At 41.9% G+C, this 23,336-nt stretch overlaps 1 protein-coding gene across 1 annotated transcript in view; it reads right to left on the bottom strand.

Annotated features, from left to right (window-relative positions):
• nipsnap1 (nipsnap homolog 1 (C. elegans)) overlaps window positions 1–22,686 on the bottom strand; it is a 40,269-nt gene extending 17,583 nt beyond the window's left edge. The window contains exons 1-6 of the mRNA XM_073065505.1: window positions 22,500–22,686; window positions 18,939–19,072; window positions 18,795–18,840; window positions 15,534–15,628; window positions 7,984–8,054; window positions 2,036–2,176 (exon numbers count right to left, since the gene is read on the bottom strand). Of these exons, the coding sequence (XP_072921606.1) occupies window positions 2,036–2,176; window positions 7,984–8,054; window positions 15,534–15,628; window positions 18,795–18,840; window positions 18,939–19,072; window positions 22,500–22,579 (567 nt within the window). The 5' untranslated portion in view covers window positions 22,580–22,686. The remainder of the gene's footprint in view (window positions 1–2,035; window positions 2,177–7,983; window positions 8,055–15,533; window positions 15,629–18,794; window positions 18,841–18,938; window positions 19,073–22,499) is intronic.
• Between the last annotated feature and the right edge of the window lie 650 nt (window positions 22,687–23,336).

Here is a 23,336-nt window from a genome sequence, read left to right on the forward strand (position 1 = left end):
TCAATATATCTTGCTGGCTGCAGGAATATTGATTTTTGCCTGCTCTCTATTTCCTATCTCCTTTTTAGTTGACAGGAGGGACTGCAGATGCTGGAACCCGGAGGAACAAACAGTCTGCTGGAGGAATTCAGTCGGGCGAATATCTGTGGGAGGAAGGGAACTGCTGGTGCATCAGGCCTAAATGTGGAGAAAGAAGATGACTAATAAATAGGTAGTAAGAGAATGGGAGTTGAGCAGCAACCAGAGTTGAGCCAAGGTGCTAGTGAAGGGGAAAGGGGGATGGATGACGTGCAGATTAGTCTAGGTTGGGGTTGGGGAAGGAGGAATTTGGGTCAGACAAAAAAAAAGGCAGATGGAGCCAGATGGGGGTGAAGGGGAGGAAGAAGGGTGGGGAAGGTGTTCATGTTACCCCCTACACTGTAGTTATGGGGATTTGATTGAACGGCAAAGGTAGCTGGTTAGCCTTTTCCTCACTGGATGTGGTTATTCTGCTTCAGTTTTGAAGGATTGCAAGTGGAATTCAACACTTGTGAACTTGCCCACTTCTGACCTACACTGGAAGGAAGATCATTGCTACAGTCACTGAGGGCCCCAGAGCACCACTGGTAAGGATTCCAGTTCTGACAACCACAAATGCCTTCCTCTGAGGTGAACTACTGAGGGATTTTCCTCATTCATTTTATTTTTTGATCCAATTTACCGCTGAATGTGTACTGATGTCATTCCTGCTTCAACTCTGGAATTAAGCTGTTTGATCCAAACTGTGCACTGCTAAGCACGTAATCAGTGAATTAAATGCCATTTGGCAGCACTGCTGACAACTCCTTCCAGCCCTTTGCTGGCAATTGAGGGCAGATTTACTCGTTGGTGACGAGCCAGCTTGGATTTGTCGTGCTTTTTGCATACAAGACACAACAAGACAATTTTTGAAGTTGTCATGTAGATGCTAGTTTTGTTTGATACTGGAAATTGCCTGCCCAATTCTAGACTGCCCGTCTTTGAAAACACCGGTGCCTGATCCCTCCGTCTGTACTATTTCCATCAATCTTTTTTGAAGAATGGGTGAACTAAATTCAGCTAAAGAGTGGCTTCTGTAAAAAATGGAGACTTCAGAAGTAAGCAGCTAATGACATTCAGCGTCTCACAGTCCTGGTTAAAAACACATTTATTTTTCCCATTCCAGTCATCTGAGGCAAATATAAGATGGAAATTATTAGTCTGCAAATATTTAGTTTTTGGTTAAGAGTATGCATCAAAAGAAAGATTTTATTTATGTATGTATTGAGATACAATGCAGAATAGGCCCTTCCGGCCACTCCAGCCACACCACCCAGCAATCACCAATTTAATCCTAGCCTAATCATGGGACAACTTACAACCAATTAACCTACCTTTCCTTTAAAGCTCTTTGTATCACAAAGTGTTTCCTGCTGGATCTGAGCCTAGGCTGATTATCATACATAATCTGACAAATTATTATTTCCCAAAATTATTTTCTTCTTATTGTTAGTAAGATTTCCTTAAGGAAATATGTTTTTTTTTTAAATTTATTGAACCTCTGAATTTGTACTATCAACTGGGAATCCAAGGAAGCTTATTCCCATAGGATGATATTAGGCATAGGAATGAAAGGAATGAGCTACCCCGGTCACCCTCATAGAAAAGAAGATCGGAAAGGTAACAAATATACATCCATGGAGAAGCTATACCTGAGGATGAACTAAAAGGTGCTGCATTACATTGTATCCACTGTAAAATATCAGCATAGTTAAAGCAGACTGATCTCTTGTTTTTAAGACACAGTTCCCTATGTCCAACTGATATGCTTACTTACAGATTGGGAATTTATATATATTCCCGCCACAAGAAATTGCTTATTGGAAACTCTCAGGAAATTCAAAGAACATTTCCACCCAGAGGAAGCCATTCCGTCCTTTGGATTTTTGCCAGTTGCCTGAACTAACTAACTACTTTGAAAAATCTGGAGCATCACTATAAGAAGTTGGACACAAAGTTATCTATTACAGCAACCTACCTTTAAGTAGTATGTCCTTAGCTCATAGATATTAGGTCCTGGCCTTGGGAGTGGTTCATTCCAGAAACTGAATTCCAAGAGTATTTGGTTCTTACGAGACAGCAACATCTTGCTTCTTTCCTTTCGGAATTCCAGGTATTCCTGAAAGCATGGAAATACAGTATATATTTACCGCTGTACCATTGAGAGCATACTCACCAACTGCATCTCAATGTAGTATGACAATTGTCCCGTATCACTCCAGCGTGTGGTGAAAACTGCCCAGCGGATTATCGGCACCCAGTTGCCCACCATTGAGAACATCTACCATAAACACTACCTGGGCAGGGCGAAAAGCATTATCAAGGATGCATCTCACCCTAACCATGGACTTTTTACTCTCCTCCCATCCGGTAGGCTCTACAGGAGCCTCCGCTCCCACACCAGCAGGCACAGGAAGAGCTTCTTCCCTGAGGCTGTGACCCTGCTGAACCTCACATCACAACGCTAAGCTGAATTGCATCCATATTGTACTGTCTCAGTACTTTTATATTTGTGTGCTGTAGCACTTACTTTTTATTCACAGTTATTTTGTAAATTACACTATTCTTTGCATTTCTGGTTAGATGCTAACTGCATTTCATTTCGCTTGGTATCTGTACTCGGCACAATGACAATAAAGTTGAATCTAATCTGATCTAATATAGACAGCCAATATCCTACTGAATGTTCGAGAAGGCACAGTATGGCCCACCTCTTCCTTCAAATTCATATTGTCTTTCAAAACAGTATAGGATTCAAAACCATTGTTCAAAGGAGTCAAAACCCGATGCCGAGATCTAGTTATTTATTTATTTACTGAGATACAGTTCAGAATAGGCCCTTCAGCCCATCGAGCCACGCCGCCTGATTTAATCCGAGCCTAACCACACAGCAACTTACAATGACCCAGCAACTGGTACATCTTTGGACTGTCGGAGGAAACCAGAGCACCCAGAAGAAACCCACACAGTCAGGAGGAGAACGGACAAGCTCCTTACAGGCAGAGGCGGGAATTGAACCTTGGTCATCTATACCGTAAAGCTTTGTGCTAACCACTACGTTACTGTGCCGCCTCTAAGAGTGAAGATGCCGGGGATTGAACCCGGGGCCTCGTACATGCAAAGCATGCACTTCACCGCTGAGCTACATCCCCTACCCATTATACTGGGAAAAAGTTTCAAAGTTTCCATAGTATTGACTGTGATAGCAGTCTTTTTTGAACAAACGCAGACTGTAGTTATCTACTTGTTGACAAGTTGAATGGAGGACACAAAGAGTGAGCAAATGGAGATCGACTGGTTCACAGAATAGGCAAGAAGTTTGCAGCCAGCACATACATTAATTTTAGAAAATGTAATTTCACGAAAGCACATTATTATTCACTGTGACTAATAAATATTGTGGTACAAAGGGATCTGGAGAGGTCATAGTACATGAAACAAAAACTATTAACCTATACCTACAGCAAGGAACTAAGAAGGTTAATAGAATGTTGCTAGGGGCTTGGAGCACAACAGAGGGCTCATTTTGATGCAGCGTTAAAGGAGGTCATACCTGGAGTATTGTAATCTGTTTTGCCCTTCATATTTCAGGGGTGATGCACTGGCACTGGATGCAGTGGAGAGAAAAGGACACAAGGATGATTCCTGGGAAGGCCTTTGATGTATGGAGAAAGATTGAGTAAGTTGGGCCTGTATTCATTGGAGTTTATAAGGATGACAGATGATCTTATTGAAACGTGTAAAGTCTTGAGGGGGGATTGACATGATGAATGCTGACATGATGTTTTCCCTGCTGGGGTACTCTAGAAACAGGGTACGTAATTCAAAGAAAAAGGAGTCACCCATACATGACAGGGGTGAGGAGGAATTTCTTCTCTCAGGCTATAAGACCATTAGACCATAAGATAGAGGAGCAAAATTAGGCCATTTGGCCCATCGAGTCTGCACCGCCATTTCATCATGGCTGATCCAATTTTCCTCTCAGCCTCAATCTCCTGCCTTCTCCCCGTATCCCTTCACGCACTGACCAATCAAACATCTTTCAATCTCTGCCTTAAATATAAAGACTTGGCCTCCACGGCTGCCTGTGGCAACAAATTCAACAGATTCACCTCTCACTGGCTAAAGAAATCCCTCCTCATCTCCATTCTAAAAGGACACCCCTCTATTGTGAGGCTGCGTCCTCTGGTCTTAGACTCACCCACCATAGGAAACGTCCTTTCCACACCCACTCTATCAAAGTCTTTCACCATTCGATAGTTTTCAATGAGGTCACCCCTCATTCTTCTGAGTTCTAGTGAATACAGACCCAGAGCCATCAAATGCTCTTCATATGACAAACTATTCAATCCTGGAATCATTTTTGTGAACATCCTTTGAACTTTCTCCAGTTTCAGCACATCCCTTCTAAGATAAGGGGCCCAAAGTTACTCACAATACTCCAAGTGAGGCCTTAACAGTGCTTTCTAAATTCTCAACATTACATTCTTGCTTTTATATTCTAGTCCTCTTGAAATGAATGCAAACATCGCATTTGCCTTTTTCACCACAGTATCAACCTGCAAATTAACTTTTAGGGAATCCTGCACAAGGACTCCGAAGTTCTTTTCGTTTTGTATTTTCTCTCCATTTAGAAAATAGTCAACCCTTTCATTTCTTCTATCAAAGTAAATGACCACACACTCCCTGACAGTGCAATACATCTGCCACTTCTTTGCCCATTCTCTTAATCTGTCTAAGTCCTTTTGTAGTCTCTCTACTTCCTCAAAACTAAATGCCCCTCCACCTATCTTTATATCATCTGCCAACTATGCAACAACGCCATCAATTCCATCATCCAAATCATAGACATAGAACGTAAAAAGAATCAGTGCCAAGACAGACCTCTGTGGAACACCACTAAGCACAGGCAGTGAGCCAGAAAAGTCTCCCTTTATTCTCACTCTTTGTCTCCTGCCAATCAGCCACTGATTTATTCATGCTAGCATCTTTCCTGTAATACCATGGCCTGATAGCTTGTTAAACAGTCTCATGTGTGACACCTCGTCAAAGGCTTTCTGAAAATCCAAGTACACAACATCAACTGACCCTCCTTTGTCTATCCTGCTTGTTTTAGGTATTTCTTCAAAGAATTCCAACAGATTTTGTCAGGCAAGATTTTCCCTTGAGGAAACCATGCTGACCACAGCCTATTTTATCATGTGCCTCCAAGTACTCTGAGAACTCATCCTTAATAATCAACTCCAACATCTTCCCAACCACTGAGGTCAGACTAACTGGCCTATAGTTTTCTTTCTTCTGTTTCTCTTCCTTCTTGAAGAGTGGAGTGACATTTGCAATTTCCCAGTCTTCCAGAACCATTCCAAAATCCAGTGATTCTTGAAAGATCATTTCTAATGCCTCCACAATCTATTCAGAAATCTCAGGTATACACCATCTGGTCCAGGTAATTTATCTACTTTCAGAACTTCCAATTGCCCAAGAACCTTCTCCCTAGTTACGGTAACTTCACACACTTCATGACTCCGATACCTGGAATTTCCACCATACTGCTAGTGTCTTCAACCGTGAAGGCTGATGCAAATTACCTATTCAGTTTGTCTGCCATTTCGTTGTCCCCCATTACTTCCCCTCTAACATTGTTTTCCAGTGGCTTGATATCCACTCATGCTTCTCTTTTACACTTTATGTATCTGAGGAAACTTTTGGCATCCTCTTTAATATTATAGGCTAGCTTACTTCCATATTCCATCTTTACCTTCTTAATGACATTTTTAGTTGCTTCTGTTGGCTTTTAAAAGCTTTCCAACCCTCTAAGTTCCCACTAATTTTTGCTCTATTATATACCCCTCTATGGCTTTTATGTTGGCTTTGACTTCTCTTGTTAGCCACAGTTGTATCACCTTGCGTTTGGAATACTTCTTCCTCTTGGGGATGTATATATCCTGTGCCTTCCAATTGCTTCCAGAAGTTCCAGCCATTGCTGCTCTGCTGTCATCCCTGCCAGTGTCCTTTTCCAATCAATTCTGGTCGACTTCCCTCTCATGCCTCTGTAATTCCCTTTACTCCACTGTAATACTGATATACACCTGACCTTAGCTTCTCCTTCTTGAATTTCAGGATGAATTTGATCATACTATGGCCACTTGCCCCTAAGGGTCTTTTACCTTCAGGTCTCCAATCAATTCTGGTTCATTGCACAACAACCAATCTAGAATAACTGATCTTCAAGTGAGCTCAACCACAAATTGCTCCAAGAAGCCATCTTGTTGGCACTCCAGAGACTCTCCCTCCTGGAATCCAGCTCCAACCTGATTTTCCCAATCTACCCGTATATTGAAGTCCCCAATGACGATTGTAACATTGCTCTTTTGGCATGCATTTTCTATTTCCCATTGTAATTTGTAGGCCACATCCTTACTACTGTTTGGGAGTTTACATATAACTCCCATCAGGGCCTTTTTGCTCTTGCAGTTCCTTAGCTCTATCCACAATGATTCAACACCTTCTGACCCTATGTCACCTCTTTGTATTGATTTGATTTCATTTCTTACCAACAGAGCAAAACCGCCCCCTCTGCCTTCCTGCCGGTCCTTTTGATACAATGTGTATCCTTGGACATTAAGCTCTTCTTTCAGTCATGATTCAGCGATGCCTACAACATCATACCTGTCAATCTGTAACTGTGCTGCAAGATCATCTACCTTATTCCGTATACTGCACACATTCAAACACAACATCTTCAGTTTTGTATTCACCCTTTTCAATTTTGTCCACCTTTTACATTGCAACTCATCCTGTTGAATGAAATTTTGTCCTATCATCAGCCTCTCCTCACTACACATTGCCTCTGCTTGTAAACTAGCCGCCTCGTCTTCAGCATTATTATTTGCCTTTCCTATGATACTCCTTGCATTTAAATAAATGCAACTCAGGGCACTAGTCACACCATGTTCAACTTTTTGATTCCTAACTTCGTCTGAGGTCTTACCAACATCTGCCTCCACTATTTCTCCATTAACTGTTCTGACAGTCTGGTTCCCGTCCCCCTGCAACCCTAGTTTAAACCCCACCGTGCAGAATTAATAAACCTTCCTTCTAGGATATTAGTCCCCCTCCAGCTCAGGTGCAAACCGTCCCTTCTGTACAGGGTGTATCCTCCCTGGACGAGAGCCTATTGATCTAGAAATATTATGCCTTCCCTCCTACACCAACTCCTAAGCCATGTATGTAACTATATAATCTTCCTAGATCTGGCCTCACTAGCACTCAGCACAGGTATTAATCCTGAGGTCACAACGCTAGGGTCCTGCTGTTTAACTTAGCACCTAACTCCCTGAACTTCCTATGCAGAACCTCGTCACTTGTCCTACCCATGTCATTGGTACCTACATGGACCCTAACTTCTGGCTGTTCATCCTCTCACTTTAGAATGCTGAGGACTCAATTGCCCACAAACATCCTGTCTGTTCTCTTAACTAATGAATCCCCTATCACCACAGTGTGAGATCTTCTCCCCTCTTCCCTTCTGAGTCACAGAGACAGACTCAGTGCCAGAGACTCGCCCACTGTGAAACTCCTCTGTTCGGTTACCACCCCCCCAACCTCCCGACAGTAAACAAAGTAATATACTGTTGTTGAGGAGAATGGCCACAGGAGTACTCTGCACTAGCTCCTTAATCTCTTTCCCCTTCCTGACTGTCACCCAGTTTCCTGTATCCAGCACCTTGGGTGTAACTACCTCTCGATATGTCCTATCTATCGTCTCCTTAGCCTACCGAATAATCCGTTGTTCATTCAGTTCCAGCTCTAACTCCTTAACGCTCTGCTTATTAGAAGGGCATAAGTATTTGCACAGCTTGCTAAATTTCAAACTAAATTTCATCATTTCATGCTTTGTGTTTAAAGATTGTTTTCATTTATTACCTTGTTTTCTTTTAGCTTCTCCATTGCATCTTTCATAGCAGGATAACCACCAGAAAACCTCCATAAATGCACTGTCCAAAATAAAAGGATGACAAAAATTGTAGACTAAGCAAAAATGCCAATTCTGCATGCAAGACAATGTCTGTACCTTTTCACCAGTAAGTTTTATGCCACAGGCATTTTAGTCTCATGATAATAATGAAACCTTATTCACTGTACTGCCAAACGACAAATTGCATATGTCAGTGATAATAAACCTGATCCTGATTCTGCGGGATCACCTCGGGATACCGCAGTCTCAAGCAATTCTTATGGGGAGGTGGCAGTCTGGAGTTCATTGTTCATTAACATTAAACACAGAAAGTTAAGGGTTCTCTGTGTGTCTGATTCCACTTAAGTTATTGGAGCCGAACATGTGGAGTTGAATATTTAACTCACAACCAAAATTCTAAAAGGCCTATTGAGATAAAGATAGAAAGTCTATTTATATACCTTTGAAAACAGAGAGCATTCTGCATGTAAACACGTTTCTTTTAAATTAGGAAGCCAAACAGAACAGGAGAGCTATGTGCCAGTAAGCAGAGTACTTCTTCCAGAGTTCAGAATGCCAAATTTGACAATTGGGAGATTTTTGGTGCAGACGAGGAAGGGATGCTTTACCAAACCAGGAGCAGCCTAACAGGACACAGGGAGGTCCAAGAGCCAAGGTCCAAAGGAATTGATTTAAAATTTTGAACAAGATACCAATTATCTTCTGAAAGAGGCAAGAGAATATTTTGTAAGATTGATTCACAATTCAAGATTCAAGATCATTTAATGTCACTTCCTGTACACAAGTATAAGAAGACCCAAATAGTTGTTACACCAGATCCAACACTACACAAAAGTACTCAAAAGAACACAATAATAATAATAAATCACACAATCAATATAAATACAAAAGAGCTTATATACATAGATTGATTGCGTCAATAAAGAGACGCTACACTGTACATAAGATGACGGGAAATAATAAAGTAGTGTGTTGATCAGTCTAACTGCTTGGGGAAAGTTACTGTTTTTGAGTCTGCCAGTCCTGGTGTGCATGTTACTTAGTCTCCCACCTGATGTGAGTGGGATTTATGATGTTACTGGCCCTTTCCCAGCACCTTCCTGTATATTTGTCCTTGATGATGGGTAGGCTGATGCCACTGATGTGTTAGGCAGTCTTAACCACCCACTGGAGAGCCCTCCTGTCTGCCGCAGCAAACTTTTCGTACCAAGCGGTGATGCAGCTGGTTAGGATGCTCCTAACCGTGCATCTGTAGAATGATGTAAGTGTGGATGTGCAAAGACCAGCTCTCTTCCACCTCCTCAGAAAGTTGAGGCATTGGTGAGCTTTCTTGACTGTGTAGGATGTGTTCTGGAACCATGAGATGTGTGTGATGTGCACTCCCAGGAGTTTGCAGCTGCTTACAGTTTCCTTATCTGTGCCACCAATGTAAAAGGGGTGTGGGAGTGGTGAGTTCTCCTGCAGACGGTAACCATCTCCTTTGTCCTGTTGACATTGAGGATGAGGTTATTTGCCCGGCACCAGGCCTTGAGCTCTTCCACTTCCTCTCTGTAAGCCGTCTCATCATTGTTGATGATGAGCCCCACCTCTGTCATATCATCAGTGAAATTGGTGACGTGATTGCTCGGGTGGTCGGCCGTGCAGTCATGTGTGAGCAGAATGTACAGCAGTGAGCTCAGCAAACAGCCAGGCGGGACACGGAAACAGAAAACCTACAGCACAATACAGGCCTTCGGCCCACAATGCTATGCCGAACATGTACTTACTTAGAAATTACTAGGCTTACCCATAGCCCTCTATTTTTCTAAGCTCCATGTACCTATCTAGGAGTCTCTTAAAAGACCCTATTGTATCTGCCTCCACCACCATTGCCGGCAGCCCATTCCATGCACTCACCACTCTCTTGAGTAAAAAAAACTTACCCCTGACATCTCCTCTGTACCTACTCCCCAGCACCTTAAACCTGTGTCCTCTTGTGGCAACCATTTCAGCCCTGGGAAAAAGCCTCTCACTATCCACACGATCAATGCCTCTCATCATCTTATACACCTCTATCAGGTCACTTCCCATCCCCCACTGCTCCAAGGGGAAAAGACCTTGTTCACTCAACTTATTCTCATAAGGCATGCTCCCCAATCCAGGCAACATCCTTGTAAATCTCCTCTGCACCATTTCTATGGTTTCCACATCCTTCCTGTAGTGAGGCAACCAGATCTGAGCACAGTACTCCAAGTGGGTTCTGACCAGGGTCCTATATAGATGCAACATTACCTCTCGGCTCCTAAACTCAATCCCACGATTGATGAAGGCCAATGCACTATATGCCTTCTTAACCACAGAGTCAACCTGCACAGCAGCTTTGAGTGTCTTATGGACTCAGACCCCAAGATCCCTCTGATTCTCGACACTGCCAGGAGTCTTACCATTAATACTAAATTCTGCCATCATATTTGACCAACCAAAATGAACTACCTCACACTTAACTGGGTTGAACTCTATCTGCCACTTCACAGCCCAGTTTTGCATCCTATCAATGTCCTGCTGTAACCTCTGACAGCCCTCCACACTATCCACAACAGCACCAACTTTTGTGTCATCAGCAAATTTACTAACCCTTCCCTCCACTTGCTCATCCAGGTCATTGATAAAAATCACGAAGAGTAGGGGTCCCAGAACAGATCCCTGAGGCACACCACTGGTAACTGACCTCCATGCAGAACATGACCTGTCTACAACCACTCTTTGCCTTCTGTGAGCAAGCCAATTCTGAATCCATAAAGCAATGTCCCCTTGGATCCCATGCCTCCTTACTTTCTCAATGAGCCTTGCATGGGGTACCTTGACAAATGCCTTGCTGAAATCCATATACACTACATCTACTGTCCTATCATCATCAATGTGTTTAGTCACATCCTCAAAAAATTTAATCAGATTCCTAAGGTATGACTTGCCCTTGACAAAGCCATGCTGACTACTCCTAATCATATTATACCTCTCCAAATGTTTATAAATCCTGCCTCTCAGGATCTTCTCCATCAACTTACCAACCACTGAAGTAAGACTCACCGGTCTATAATTTCCTGGGCTAACTCTACTCCCTTTGTTGAATAATGGAACAATATCTGCAACCCTCCAATCCTCCGGAACCTCTCCTGTCCCCACTGATGATGCAAAGTTCATTGCCAATCTCAGCAAGGCTCAGCAATCTCCTCTCTTGCCTCCCACAGTAGCCCGGGGGAAATCTCGTCTGGTCCAAGAGACTTATCCAACTTGATGCTTTCCAAAAGCTCCAGCACATCCTCTTTCTTAATGGCTATATGCTCAAGCTTTTCAATCCACTGTAAGTCATCCCTATAATTGCCAAGAATCTTTTCCATAGTGAATACTGAAGTAAAGTATTCATTAAGTACCTCTGCTATCTCCTCCGGTTTCATACACACTTTTCCACTGTCTTATTCTCTTGCTCTTCGCATACTTGTAGAATACCTTGGGGTTCTCCTTAATCCTGCTCACCAAGGCCTTCTTATGGCCCCTTCTGGCTCTCCTAATTTCATTCTTAAACTCCTTCCTGCTAGTCTTATAATCTTCTAGATCTCTATCATTGCCTAGTTTTTTGAACCTTTCATAAGCTTTTCTTCTTGACCAGGTTTTCAACAGCCTTTGTACACCACGGTTCCTGTACAACTACCATCCTTTCCCTGTCTCATTGGACACCTGAACTGAGGATGATAGAGAGGGAGGAGTGGTTGTGCGCCTGTCTATCTGAGGTCTGTTGGTTAGGATGTCCAACGCTCAGTTGCACGGCTGTGCGTTTAGTCCAAGGAGTAGGGGTTTGTTCACCTTGGACTGTGGAACAATAGTGTCGAATGCTGAACTGAAATCCAGAAACAGCACAAGTGTCCTTGTTTTCGAGGTGCGTCCGATCCAGGTGCACGACAGATGCTATGCCATCTGTTGTAGAGCAGTTCTGTCGGTAAGCATACTGGTTAGTATCGGATTGGCAGGAATGGAGTTTTTGAAGTGTGCTCTTGCCAGCTGTTCAAAGCACTTCACGATGATCACAGCCAGTGCTACTGGGCGGTAGTCGTTTTGTTCTGAAGGTGTAGCATTCTTTGTTACAGGGATGAAGGTGGCAGATTTGAAACATGGGAACAGCAGCATGGGTGAGTGAGGGGTTGAAGAAGTCCGTGAAGACATCAATGAGCTGGCGTGCACACTCCCTGAGTACCCGGCTGAGATATTGTCTGGCCCGGCTGCCTTGTGAGGGTTCACTTGCTGCAGAGCCGTTCTCATGTCTGCTGCTGTTACACAGTGGCAGCTCCCCTGGGAGGAGAGAACCCTGCATGGCCGGCATTGTGTTGCATGCCTTGAAGCGTGCATAGAGGTTGATTAGGACGTCAGAGCGGACGTTGTCGCTGGTACAGTCAACGAGGCTTTTCCTTACACAGTCAGTAATGTCCTTGATCTGCAGCCATGTACACTGGGGATGATCATCAAACAGGTGTTCCTGCATTTTTGTACATAGACAGTCTTTGCCCTCTCAATGCTGAAGATGAGCTTTCTTCTGTCTGGTCTGAGAGTTCCCTGTCACCAGACTTGAAGACAGTGTCATAGGCTTTTGGTACGGAGTGCACCTCTGTGTTAAGCCAGGGATTCTGGTTGGGCCATGAGATAACCTTTCTTGAGGTACCAACATTGGCTAGACACATACTGATGTTTCCGATGACGGATGAGACACATTCCTCACGGTCTGTGTCTACCCCTTCTGGTGGCCTCCATGAACACCTGCCCATTGGCATGTTGAAAACAGTCCTGAAGCATAGAGATTGCCTCATTAGACCAGACAGTGATGGTCCTCGTGACTGGGTTCTCCATTTTTAGCATTTATGTTGGGATTAACATTATGGAGATGCAGTCAGAGAGATCAAGATGAGAGTGAATGTATCTTCACTCTCCAGTCTGTTTGTTCTCCGAGTGGCTATGGTGATGTGTTGGTGGAATTTGGTCGAATGTCTTGCAGGTTAACATGATTGAAGTCTCCTGCAATTATGAAGAGACCATTTGGATGCTTTTCTTTAGTAGAGAGCTGATGGCACCGTAAAGCTCTCCCAGTGCGACCTTGACATTCACCCTTGGGAGGGGGGAATGCAGACAGGGGTGAAGAACACAACAATAAACTCCCTGAGCAGGTAACGTGGCTGGCATTTAATTGTAAGGTGCCCAATTTCCCTAGAACAGTGACTGCTAACTACAAGTGAGTTTGTGCACCAACCTTGGTTAATGTACACACGTATTCCACCACCTTTGGATTTCTCCGATGAGGAGTTCCTGACTGTGCGGAACAGAGTCACCCTGTCAAACTGAAATGCCGAGTCAGGCTTGAGGTTGCTTAACCATGTTTCAGTGAAAATGAGAACGCAGCAGTTTCTCATCTCTCTCTGTGCGTTCATTCACAGTAAGTCCATTTTATTATTTAACGGGCGGGCGCTGGCCAGGATATGTGACGGTACCGCAGGCCTGATCGGGTGAGCACCCAGCCTCACTACTGCCCTACTGTTTCTACTTCCTCTCACACACCACCGCTTAGGCCAGATCGCTGTCAATGGGTCTGGTGACCGTTCGGCCCCGCTGTTAACTCTGCAGCCGGTGGATTAAACGTAATTTTGTCCAAGAGTTCAGCAGAAATCCCTGACTAGAAACTTTGAAGCACTATCTAAGAATTTGAGGCTAGCACCATTAGTGGGAGCTAGAGGAGTTGTTGCTACTATCGTCACTGGCAGGAACCCTGAGACTGGTCAGCCAAGACCTGTTTCTTACAATTGCAGCACCATGTGGGAACTACGCTTGTCCTGAGGAAGCACACCTAAAGGAGTAGCTCTGGTATTTGAGCTAGAGTTCAAAGCTTCCCCCACTTACTTACCTTCCCCCCCCCCCCACTTGGCTTCAGTGTGTACTCTTTCCTCTCCCCCCCACCTTCTTATTCTAGCTTCGATCCCACTTCCTTTTCAGTCCTGGTGAACAGTCACAGCTCAAAACGTCAATTGTTTTCTTCCTTTTCGCAGATGCTGCCTGACCTGCTGAGTTCCTCCAGCATTTTGTTTGTGTTGCTCTGGAAATACTTGGGAGTCACCACAAAATACAAGGAAGAATGGTAGCTTCTTGATCTTATGCTCCAGGAAAGAACTACCCAAAAAGGCAAAGTTCAGGGTAGCAAAAGAGATGCAAGAACAAGATGTTTATGGTTAAGAACATCTCATGGTGCTTGTTGATAAGAGATAGAGAAGCAAATTTGCAGCTAGGTTATGGGGATGTGCAATATCTTTCAAGTGGTGATATTATTAGACATTATTACTTAAAGGTCATTTGGGACAACAAATAAAGGGAAGAGAAAATGATAAATTGCTAAAGCATGTTCAGGAGAATTCTTCGAGCAGTGCATTTTTATTCTAACCAGGAATGAGGCATTGCATGGATGAAGACAAGTGAATCAAGGGGGTGATAAAGAAGGCAGACAGCATTCTTTCCTTCACTGGGTGGGACATTGAGTATAAAAGTTGGTAAGTTATATTGCAGCTATATAAAAATTTAGTTAGGCCACATTTGGAGTAAAGTGTGCAGTAGTGGTTGGTGGCTTCAGGAAGGATGTGGAGGGAGTGCAGAAGAGATTCACCAGTATGTTGTCTAGATTGGAGCATATTAAGCTATAACGAGATTGGATAAATTTGGACCGCTTTGTCTTGGAGTATCAGAGCTGAGGGGCAACCCCAAGTATCCTTCTTCCAGGTGGGAGGGATTTAAAGGTGGTGGTGGGGGGGTGCAAGCTGGTATGATATATATAGTTCTGAGGCATTTAGAGGGAGACGTAAGCAGGCGGGGACTGTGGGGGGACAGGGAAGGCTACAGGCCAAGTGAAAGCAGATGGTATTAAAATGCACACTGACATCATGGGCCAGAAATCCTGACTTAAGCCTAGCCTAGTCACAGGGCAATTTACAATGACCAATTAACCTACTAACCAATATGTCTTTAGATTGCGGGAAGAAACAGGAGCACCCAGAAGAAACCCGTGCTTTGCACACAGAGGACACCAGGATTGTCCTCTGAAGCCCCAAGCTTTAATAACACCGCGCAAACCGCTGTGCCCGTCATGGCGCCCAAGGGCATTAGCAGAACACCAAGGTCGCTGGAGTCGGCTTCGGCTTCCATGAAGATAGCGGGGTGGAGCATTACTTTGCTGTCAGGCTGCGAAGACAGCTCTGTCAATCATTGGTCAACTGTGACACCACGTTATGCTCGCCCCCGTGGGCATCACCTGAACGAATAACTAGCCAGACTCCACAGTGATCGACTGAGTCCCAGCTGTAGCTTTAGGCTCGGTCAGGAAGATGAGCGTCCACCCAAGGTCAGGAATGATTATGGAGATCCAAATATGATAATTAAACCAAAGGTGAGAAGGAAGGTTAGGACGAACTAAATTAAGTCTGGGTAGTAGAATTACCTGCTTGATCCTGCTCACCATACCATGTATTCCAGCTTCCCACAATCTCACACGGGTAGTCAGGATCATTGTGTAGCTTTTGCAATATTTTCTCCCTGCGGTTATTAACAAAAGGTTTTATTTTTAACCCAATTGCAAACAATCTAGATCTGTGCAAATCAAATGCTTCTTTAAGTAGACTTGTACATAAACATTAATAATTCAATACAAAAATATGGAAAAAATGTAATGTACATATGTATTGATTAGGTTATAAATTTTACAATCAACCCAATGTTTACCAAAAACATATGTTGGCTAGCATTAGAGAGAAAATAGAAAGAATACTGCTAACCCTTCAGAGCACAATGTTACCTGCAAATAATTTGCCAGGACCTGAAGGGTTTAGTGGCCCAAAGAGGACAACCAACGATGAAGAAATATTTAAAAACACAAAATGCTGGCAGAACTCAGCAGGCCAGACAGCATCTATGGGAGGAGGTAGTGACGACGTTCTGGGCCGAAACCCTTTTCTGCATTGTTGAGTTTAAGCTATTGAAACTCAGCAAGCCAGGTTGGAAAATTTTGTGGATTAGGAGCTGAGTGTGGAAAAACTTATGCAGTTCTAAGCAGATAAATTTTCTACCAGTTTACCACATTTTTTTTTTGCACTTGCTCAGAAAGAATTAGGAAATAATCCCATTTAGATTTTGAAATGATTCACGGCTGGGTTGTCAGAGCAGCTCGCTACTAATTTCCTCGGCTGGTTGCTGCAAGGAGTTTACATAAATTTTGTTCTGTGTGAATCATAAAGAGTGAGTCAAGCAGAAGAGATTAGACAAATCCTGCACAACACCAAACACAGCTATGAGTGGCAAAGGTCATTGGGATCCACTTGACAAAAGCCTAGCTATCCAATGATTGTGCAAATCCCAACACTGTAATTGTAAAAGCTGCTGATATGTGGGCTATCTTCCATAATATTATGAAAACATAACTGCCCTACATATGCCTTTTGCTTGGCTTTATAAAATATAATCCAGATTTAATATATCACTGATGTTAAATATCCTCTGCTTTTGTTTAGAAAGTAACCAAGTTCTAACACAATGACTTAAAACAAAATAGGAAGAGAAAAGACAGAATGACTTGAGTACTTCATCATCAGCTTGAGATTCTCTGCCTCCCGTCACTGAAAAAAAAACATTATCACAACAAGGACAAAACCTTTTCAAGGAGGCCAAATCTTTTCAAGGCATCTAGGAATATGAGTTTAAAATTATCCTGTCAGTATTGCTGGGAACAAGTATATTTTACAAATTACAAAACATCTAGGGGAAAAGCAAAACCGACCTTAACCTGCAGGTGTTTGTGAGTATGGGTTTTTTGGACTGCATACATTATTCAGCAGTCAGATGAAATCACTCACATCGCATAAAACTAGGTAAACAAAAAGATGTACATTTAGGCGACATGCCAAAATTATAATTTACACACAGTTCTGTGCACTCTGGTCAAGCCAAGTAATCATTTATATTTTATATGAATTTATATAGAATTATACAAACAGATAGTGGTGAGTGTTTTTGGAATTCGAAGGAATCACCTCTCCTGTTTCAACAAGCACTATCTATAAGGATTCCTTTGTTTAATAGAAGTCAAAATCAAATCTTCATAATTGTAACAAAAAATGTTGTTTACAGACTGATATCTCTTAAGGACAGTTTTAATTGAGACTACCAATGTGAAACATGTCTGGACTTGACCTACTAAATCTAGTTCCTCATCAAGGGGAAATTCAACATCCCAACAAAGAAATGCACTCATGATTCTGCAAGCAGAGCAAGATCGATGGATGATTAAAAACTGGGCCAACATTCATTTGTAATCTGACCAAAAGAAGTGCATGCAATAGTGTATCCGATTGTTCCACTATTTCCTGTAAAGGTGTATATCATCCAAATAAGCATGCAGGGAGTAGTCTTGTGCTGGGGAATTGGGTTAACTGGAAAATAAAACTGCAATTAATTTAAATTTAAAGAAAATGCCCATAACATTGATAGTGAGGAAGAGAGATTTGGACTGCAGAAGGATTCAGCTGGTGTGGTCGGCTGTACAGAAACGTTGTGAGTGGAATTTAGCTCATCAAAGTGTCAAGTAATGCACTGAGGGAATATTGTAAGAAGATACGTGTATAAACAATAAAGGAACAAAAGAAATTTAGAGCACATGTTCAGCCAACCTTACATGTAGCCAGTCAATTCAATTAAAGTGGAATGCCTTTTTTTTTCAGTATGGGCATAGAATACAAGATTAGGAGGTTGTGAGTACTATGTTCAGTCTAGTCAAAATGTTGCAGGGAAGAAGTCATTTTTATAGGAGAGGTGTTATGAAAATTTACGAGATCATGTGTGGGACTGGAAAACTTTCATTCAGGAAACATTGACAAGCCGGCCTTGTTTCTTTTGGACCAGAAGAGACTGAGAACAGATTTAATTGAAATGTACTAAATGATGAAAGGCCTCGAAGATTAAAATGCAAGAACTATTAGGGTGTTCAAAAACCATGGGGCCATAGAGTTAAAGGATTTGGTGGAAGGATTAGAAGGGAGAGGAGCCTGGACTGGAGCTCAATGAATGAAAAGGCGGTAGAGGAAAAACCATTCATTATGCTCCAGTGCAAACTTGAGGAGCTCTGAACAGACCTAGAGTTGTCTGCCTCCCGGGCATTAGCCCATTTATCCCAACCGACACCGACATGATTGTCTGAATGAGCTTTTGCTGAGTCGTGTGTTATCTCAGCACCAGCACCAATAGCAACAACTACCTGCATTTGCATAGCATCATTCAGTTGATGGAATATCCTAACGTACTTCACAGGCGCTTTATTTAACAATATTTAACACCGAGCCACTCAAGGAAATAGTATGGTGTATAACCAGAAGCTTTGATTGCTGGGGGGAAAAAATAAGGGGTCTTAAAGGAGAGACTAGAGGCTGAGAAAATAAGGGAGGAAATTCCAGAACTCAGGATCTCAGCAGCTTAAAATGTGGTGATTAAAATGGGGAATGCCCAGAAGACCACAATTAGTGTGGCTCAGAATCCTCATAGGAGAACAGAGATAGACTAATTATAGACACAAACAGTGGTGAGAATATGTAATATATTCCAACGTGGAGGAATCCTAGTGTGAAAATAGTAAACAAAATGCTACATCACTCTTTCAAAGATCATGGGCACTGTCTGAATAAAATCAACTGATTTTCAAGAGATTGGAACTTACGATAAGCTGTTGTAGGCATCTAAACATTCTGGCTTCACATTATGAACTAAGACAAAAACAAAAAATGTTTCAGTATAATTTGAACAACCAATTGACTTTTGATAATAGTGAGTAACAAGCATCGGCAGAAGCATTTTCACTTACATTGCATTTTGTACAAATTGCTGGTTTCCTTCTTGGAAAGGAGATTAGAGTGGGCATCCTTTCTTTGATTTACTCTGTGGACAAATAACGATCGAAACCACCCTTTGTCATTTTTCTCTTCTTTACTACTTGCCCTGTAAAAGCAAGAAAAATAAATAAATCAAACATGTGTTCACATACTAGGAATGGTGAAGCCTAATTGTGGAGTGATTTTGCCCAGAGGCCAGTGTCTCTCTCCCCCTATTCCTTCATGCCCTGACTAATCAAGAATCTATCAGCCTCTGACACATCGAAGTGGAAAATATTTCAGCTTCTTTGTGCAAATGAAGCACGGTATTCCACACATTACTTAGTAACAGGGCTATTTCCAGGCTGTGGCTGAATCAAAACAGAGGCACAGCAAGGACAAATCACACAGATGCACATTAATCCTCCCTCTTCAAAGCTACCCTTTGATGAGTATCAGATGGCCATCTTAAATAGGCCTTGGCTGTCACTTGCAAGATAGCCTACCAAGGACTGTATCTTTCCTTTATCATTGAAAGGTCCTTTGATCTAATAAAATAGAATTTTGCAAAACCCAAAAGAAATATAAACTTTCAAGTGAGCGCAAGCTTTGGTTCTAAGGGGTCAGGTATCTAGTGAAGAATCTGGCAGCTGATGGGCATCAGAAATTCACTATGTAGTTTTCAGGACACAGTAGGATTAAAGCAAATCAAGTATTTAGTTATTTTTGGATTGTTTGGAAAATGTGTCTGAACTTTACAATAATGTATCTGCAAAAAATAATTATTGTGATATTTAAGGAAAAGATGGCAGAATATCTACCAATTTGGTGATACTTAATAATACTAAGTAATTGCTGTCCACTGGTGAACTTGCCATATTTTCCATGGTAAAGGAAAACAAAATGTGCTAAATTCTGTTTCAGTCTTTCCTGAATTCACCATATCATCATTGATATAATCAGAACAAAGGCTTCAAAGAGAACAAAAACATAAATTAGATAGCAATAATCTAGTCTGATTTTGAATGCAGAGATAATCTGAATAAAAATTAAGACCGAGATATAGGAGCAGAATTAGGCCATTTGGCCCATCGAGTCTGCTCTGCCATTTCATCATGGCTGATCCATTTTCCCTCTCAGCCCCACTCTCCTGCCTTCTCCCCTTATTCCTTCATGCCCTAACTAATCAAGAATCTATCAATCTCTGACCTAAATATATCTAAAGACTTGGCCTCAACAGCTGCCTGTGGTAATGAACTCCACAGATTCACCAGTCTTTGGCTAAAGAAATTCTTCCTCATCTCTGTTCTAAAAGCACACCCCTTTATTCTGAGGCTGTGCACTCAGGTCCTAGACTCTCCCCCCATAGGAAACATCCTCTCCACATCCACTCTATCAAGGCCTTTCACCACTCGATAGGTTTCAGTGAGGTCATCCTCATTCTTCTGAATTCCAGTGAATACGGGCACAGAGCCAACAATTGCTCTTCATATGACAACTTTCAATCCCAGAAAAATTTATTAAATGGTTCCGTGTTAACCTATTTGATGCATCAACTAAAAAGAGAATATTTATCAAATAATTTGACTTAAAAACTATTTAATCAGAAAAGCAAAAATACAAGAAGTCTTGACCTTTACACCACAGTGTTTGCATTACAATATTTTTTCTATAAACCACATTGTAAATATTGTCATAGTTCACACAACAAAGTTGTGTTGCTATTAATCAAGTGGTTATTATAACTTAATACTAAAACCAACCAAAGCAATGAAATATTCTACTAAAAATGTCTATCCTTGAAATTTCTATTACTTCTTCAACATTAATGTCTGCTCACAGGCACAATTGAAAATGCAGTCTAGAAAATGATTAGTCTAAAATGTGGCATTAAAGTTTTGAGAATATATATATATATATATATGCCCTGACATATGCTTATTATTATGTTCATCTAATTGTTATCTTAATGTTAAGAAATTGAGATATTTTATCCTAATATTAGAAAGATTTCAGAAGCAAAGTATTTTTGAACAAAATTAATGGTTGCTCTCTGCACTCCAATACTTAGCATTAAAAGTGAGTAAAGTTTTCAAGTCAAGTTCAAGTTTATTGTCATCTGGACTGTACAACCAAATGAAACAACTTCCACCCCAGACCACAGTGCACCCATAAATACATACATCACACACAACACATCAAATATTACCCCAAATAAGTTATTAAATTATAATTCAAAATGCATGTAAGTGCACAGCAAAGATAAACAATAAACATCCATCCTAGTGATGAGACTCAGTGGTGGCAGAAGGCGTAGAGGAAGAAGCTGTTAACCGGTCTTGCGGTCCTAGTCCTGATGCTCCTGTACCTCCTTCCTGATGGTAGTGGGTGAAAGAGGTAGTGGGATGGGTGGTAAGGATCCTCAACAACACTTCGAGCCCCTTGTATACAACGCTCCCAGTAAATGTCAGAAATAGGGGACAGGGAGAACTACACTTTGGAAAAAAAATCAGCAAACACATGTTAAGAATTAGACATGTTTTCTTTTAATATTTCTTTATTATTATCAGAGTAAAACCTTGGGACCTAATAACGTTGATTATTAACAGATATGGAGCTGAAGTCACTCAAGTGCAAAAGCCAACTAAATTCTGTCAACAAGCCACAACATACTCCGATCACAAGTGCTTCAGCAAAAACAGCTTTTTATCAGAACCCATAGCTCACTGGAACTGCTTGTCAACATGCAAGCAATTAATTCAATCATTCTCCAAACATCTTTTCCCTAAAGAAGAGTCTCCAAGGATTTGAAAGTATATAGATCACACACTTTAGATATGCTAGTTGAATGTGATCTTAGCCTAGTTATATCAACTATTACCACAGAAACATGCATGAAATTTCAAACTAATGATTATGGATTAAATGGCAACCCCCTCTCATTTCAGAAATGTTTAACATTAATGTCTGAAATCAGGATACATTTTCACTTTAATTAACTTTGGTGCCACAAAAAAAAACCCAGTTTTTGAAACAAAACTCCAGTTACATGTGAATGCCTAACCAGTTCGAAACAATGAAGAGAATGTGTTTATTTCAACAATACTTCTCTTTGTTTTGAACATCTTTGAAAAGTAATCAGTTTTCACTGCCAAATAATCATAATTAAAACCTCAAAATAGTAAAGGATAAAATGTCTAAGCACCACCATAATTACACCAACTTAAATAAATTGAGAAAGTGAGAGAACCCCGACTCACATGCATAAAACTAAGTTCCCACTGGCAGGCTACTAAGTAAATGCGCCTGGCTTTGGGAGAAACTGGCCACAACCGTGACAGTGTATCAAAGTACCAACTTTAATTGATTACATTTACTCCCGGTGTTCTGAAACAGAATGGCAGCGACATTTTATCTGAAGAGGACACACAAGGAAGCGGGCGACAGTGATTCCAGGAGCGGAGCTTTCGATCGGACCTGTTCCGCACAGTCCTCTGGCAATGGACAGGTAACATGGGCAAGTCGGGGACCCAGGCCACACAGCCCCACACTACCTGGTGAAAGTCAGCGCCACCGAGCTCCGCGTTAACAACGTCGGCGATTTCCATATCCGAGCAGGCCACATCGCCGCCATCTTCCTGTCTTTCTGGTGGAAAGGTCGGCGTTTGTGTGTGTGTGTGTGTGTGTGTTTTTTTTTGCCAAGGTCTGCCAAAGTCCTCTCGGCGAACGTCGTTCAGCAGGGAACGTGAGCGCCACAGCTGTGCTCATAGGCAGGAAATGCGAAATGCTCTGCTCCTGTTCCCGTCTAACGATCGGTAGAGGTATAATGCTGTGTGATGTTTGATTTGTTTTGAAACCCAATTGTTTAATCCCTACTGCATGCTTTTCAAATCCATCTTAACGATTTTTGAATCTATTAACGTAAATTTCAAGTGTGCATTTCTGTGAATGCTGAAATAGGAACAATTGTGGTGTTTGATATTGGGCCAGATTTTTTTTTCATGATGTGATAGTGGTGCTCAGTACGATTGAATAGGGCACACAACTTCAGATGCACATTAAATTTTTTTAAAAAATGCTTCTTGATTCGTGGAGAAACTGGATATTGCGATCAAAATGACGATGGGATTCTCTTAATGTTTGAATGCAAAGATTTGTCTCCATCTTGCATTTCCTCCATGAAAGGGTGGTAAAGGGGTTTACTTTGCTGCTGCTGTTGCCGTTTCTTGTGCTGCTCTGCTCCACATCGTGGGCATGCTATGTTGACACCTGAATCTGTGGTGACACTTGCATGCTGCCCCCCAGCACATCGTTGGGTGCTCAGCTGCTTGCCCAAATGACACACTTCACTACAAGTTTTGACAGGTGTGTGATAAATAAATCTGAATCAA

Source organism: Hemitrygon akajei, chromosome 14 (assembly GCF_048418815.1).
Source record: "Hemitrygon akajei chromosome 14, sHemAka1.3, whole genome shotgun sequence".
In the NCBI taxonomy this organism is placed as follows: domain Eukaryota; kingdom Metazoa; phylum Chordata; class Chondrichthyes; order Myliobatiformes; family Dasyatidae; genus Hemitrygon; species Hemitrygon akajei.